General features: G+C 38.0%; 1 protein-coding gene across 1 annotated transcript in view; it reads right to left on the reverse strand.

Moving 5' to 3' along the window:
- The window catches only part of LOC102755041 (TP53-regulated inhibitor of apoptosis 1-like), a 7,428-nt gene extending 7,115 nt beyond the window's left edge, over nt 1–313 (reverse strand). The window contains 2 exon segments of the mRNA XM_015571053.1: nt 165–226; nt 229–313. Coding sequence (XP_015426539.1) covers nt 165–226; nt 229–313 — 147 coding nt within the window.
- Nucleotides 314–1,866: the final 1,553 nt, after the last annotated feature.

Here is a 1,866-nt window from a genome sequence, read left to right on the forward strand (position 1 = left end):
GTATATAACAAACTCTGTATTTTGAGTGGAAATGTTAGGGGGTCGTCTTATACGCCCAGTTGTCTTATACGCCGGCAAATACGGTAAATAAGAGCTTTCAGGCTTGTCTCTGCCATGGACCATGATCTCCAGTCCTTCAGTGGGAATCTCCTTCTCCTTATTGCTTTCTGAACATAGTGCTGGTAGTGCTTAAAGAGGTTGGTGCATGGGTCCCCAGAGCTGTCCCTCTGAGGAACTTCTCGGCAAACCAGCGATTAAAGCACTCATCATACTCACGCTTCATGTCAGTGCAACCCTCCCCTATGCTGTTCATGGTGGTGGCCTAATTGTTCATTTTTAACCATTAAATATTTGCTGCAGAAATTTACCTGAAGAGATTTCAGGCATCTCTAGTAATTTAAATTTTGCTTGGAATCATAATAACTATCTGATATTCTAGATAACCGTAAAATGAATGAGCTTATCTGTCAATGAGAAGGCATATCTGCATTCTTCAATCAATTTTGGAAGGCTTAAATAAAAGATATAAATACTTGTAAAAAAAGGAGCTGTGATATGATCATCATAAAAAAATCATTGGAAAAATATCCTCAGGTGAGGATCAACAAAAACAAAAAAGCGAAAACAAAAAATTCACAGAACTGTACACAAAAATGCATAAATTTTACTACATGTGAATTATACCTTAATAAAAATATTTTAATTGAAAAGAAAAGATTTTTAAAAATGAATAAAATCTAACACAGAGAAAACAAACAAAAAAAGATGTAGAAGGAGTGTTTGAGTCAGGAAGTTAGCCCGAATGAACTGCCATTGTTCACTGCTTCTCTGGTTGTGGGTCCCAAGAAAGGAGATTGAAAGTATCAGAAGGTGCCTCTAGACATGGGAGGAAAGCCCCACTTAATGAGAAGGGAAATAAGGTGATCTAAGTAATGGACCATATGTTACCAGTGATGTTGGCACCAAAACAGCACCAGTTACCAGCAAGGTTTACCTCGGTTCTTGAGTGTGGCAAAGAAATAATTCAGAGCCAGAAAATAAAAATTATAAGAGAAAGTTTATTTATAAAGTTACAGAGGTAGTAGAAGTGAGCCAGCTTGGCTGTATAGGCTAAGGAAACAAGTTACAGAGGCATAAGAAGGACCCTTATAGCTTAGGAGAGTGAAAGGCAAAGGTAACGTACCTGGGGGATAATTAGGGGGAAGGGAAATGTGTGGCATGCTTCCCCAGAGGGATATTTTGAGCTGGGTCCTTAGTCTTGAGGGTTTTAAAGGCTGGGAGTTTAGGGGAGCTAAATAGACTATTCATCAGCTTTATGCTGATGCCCCAAAATGAAATTTATTTCCCTGACTTTATCTGTCCTTGTGTGTAGTTTGCACCAGTGGCACTAATTGGATTTCTGCTATCTATCTCCCTGAGTAGAGTTATTTAAGCTATTTACTGTATGGTTTGGGAGGAGAAATGTAAACCATTTACTCTTAAGTGTCCTTGATTAGGGAGGATAGGATTCTGTTGTTATTTACTAGATGGCTATAAACTGCTTGGCCATTTAACTATCTGTCTCAGTTTCCCTATTCCACTTCTCCTGGCTTACTAGCCTGTCTCATTTCCATTGACCTATTTTCAATTTTACTTATTCTTTTACTGGCTGCATTGAGTCTACTAATGAGCCCATCTAAGACATTATTTTATTTATGTATGTATTTATGTATTTATTTATTTATTTTACTCACCCAAGGATATGTTTATTTGTTTTTGAGAGAGAGAGAGAGAGAGAGAGATCAATGTAAGAGAGAAATATCAACTGGTTGCCTGCTGTATGCACCTAGACCAGGGATCAAACCCACAACCTAGGTATGCACCCTG

This window comes from Myotis davidii, unplaced genomic scaffold (genome assembly GCF_000327345.1).
Source record: "Myotis davidii unplaced genomic scaffold, ASM32734v1 scaffold1248, whole genome shotgun sequence".
Classification (NCBI taxonomy): domain Eukaryota; kingdom Metazoa; phylum Chordata; class Mammalia; order Chiroptera; family Vespertilionidae; genus Myotis; species Myotis davidii.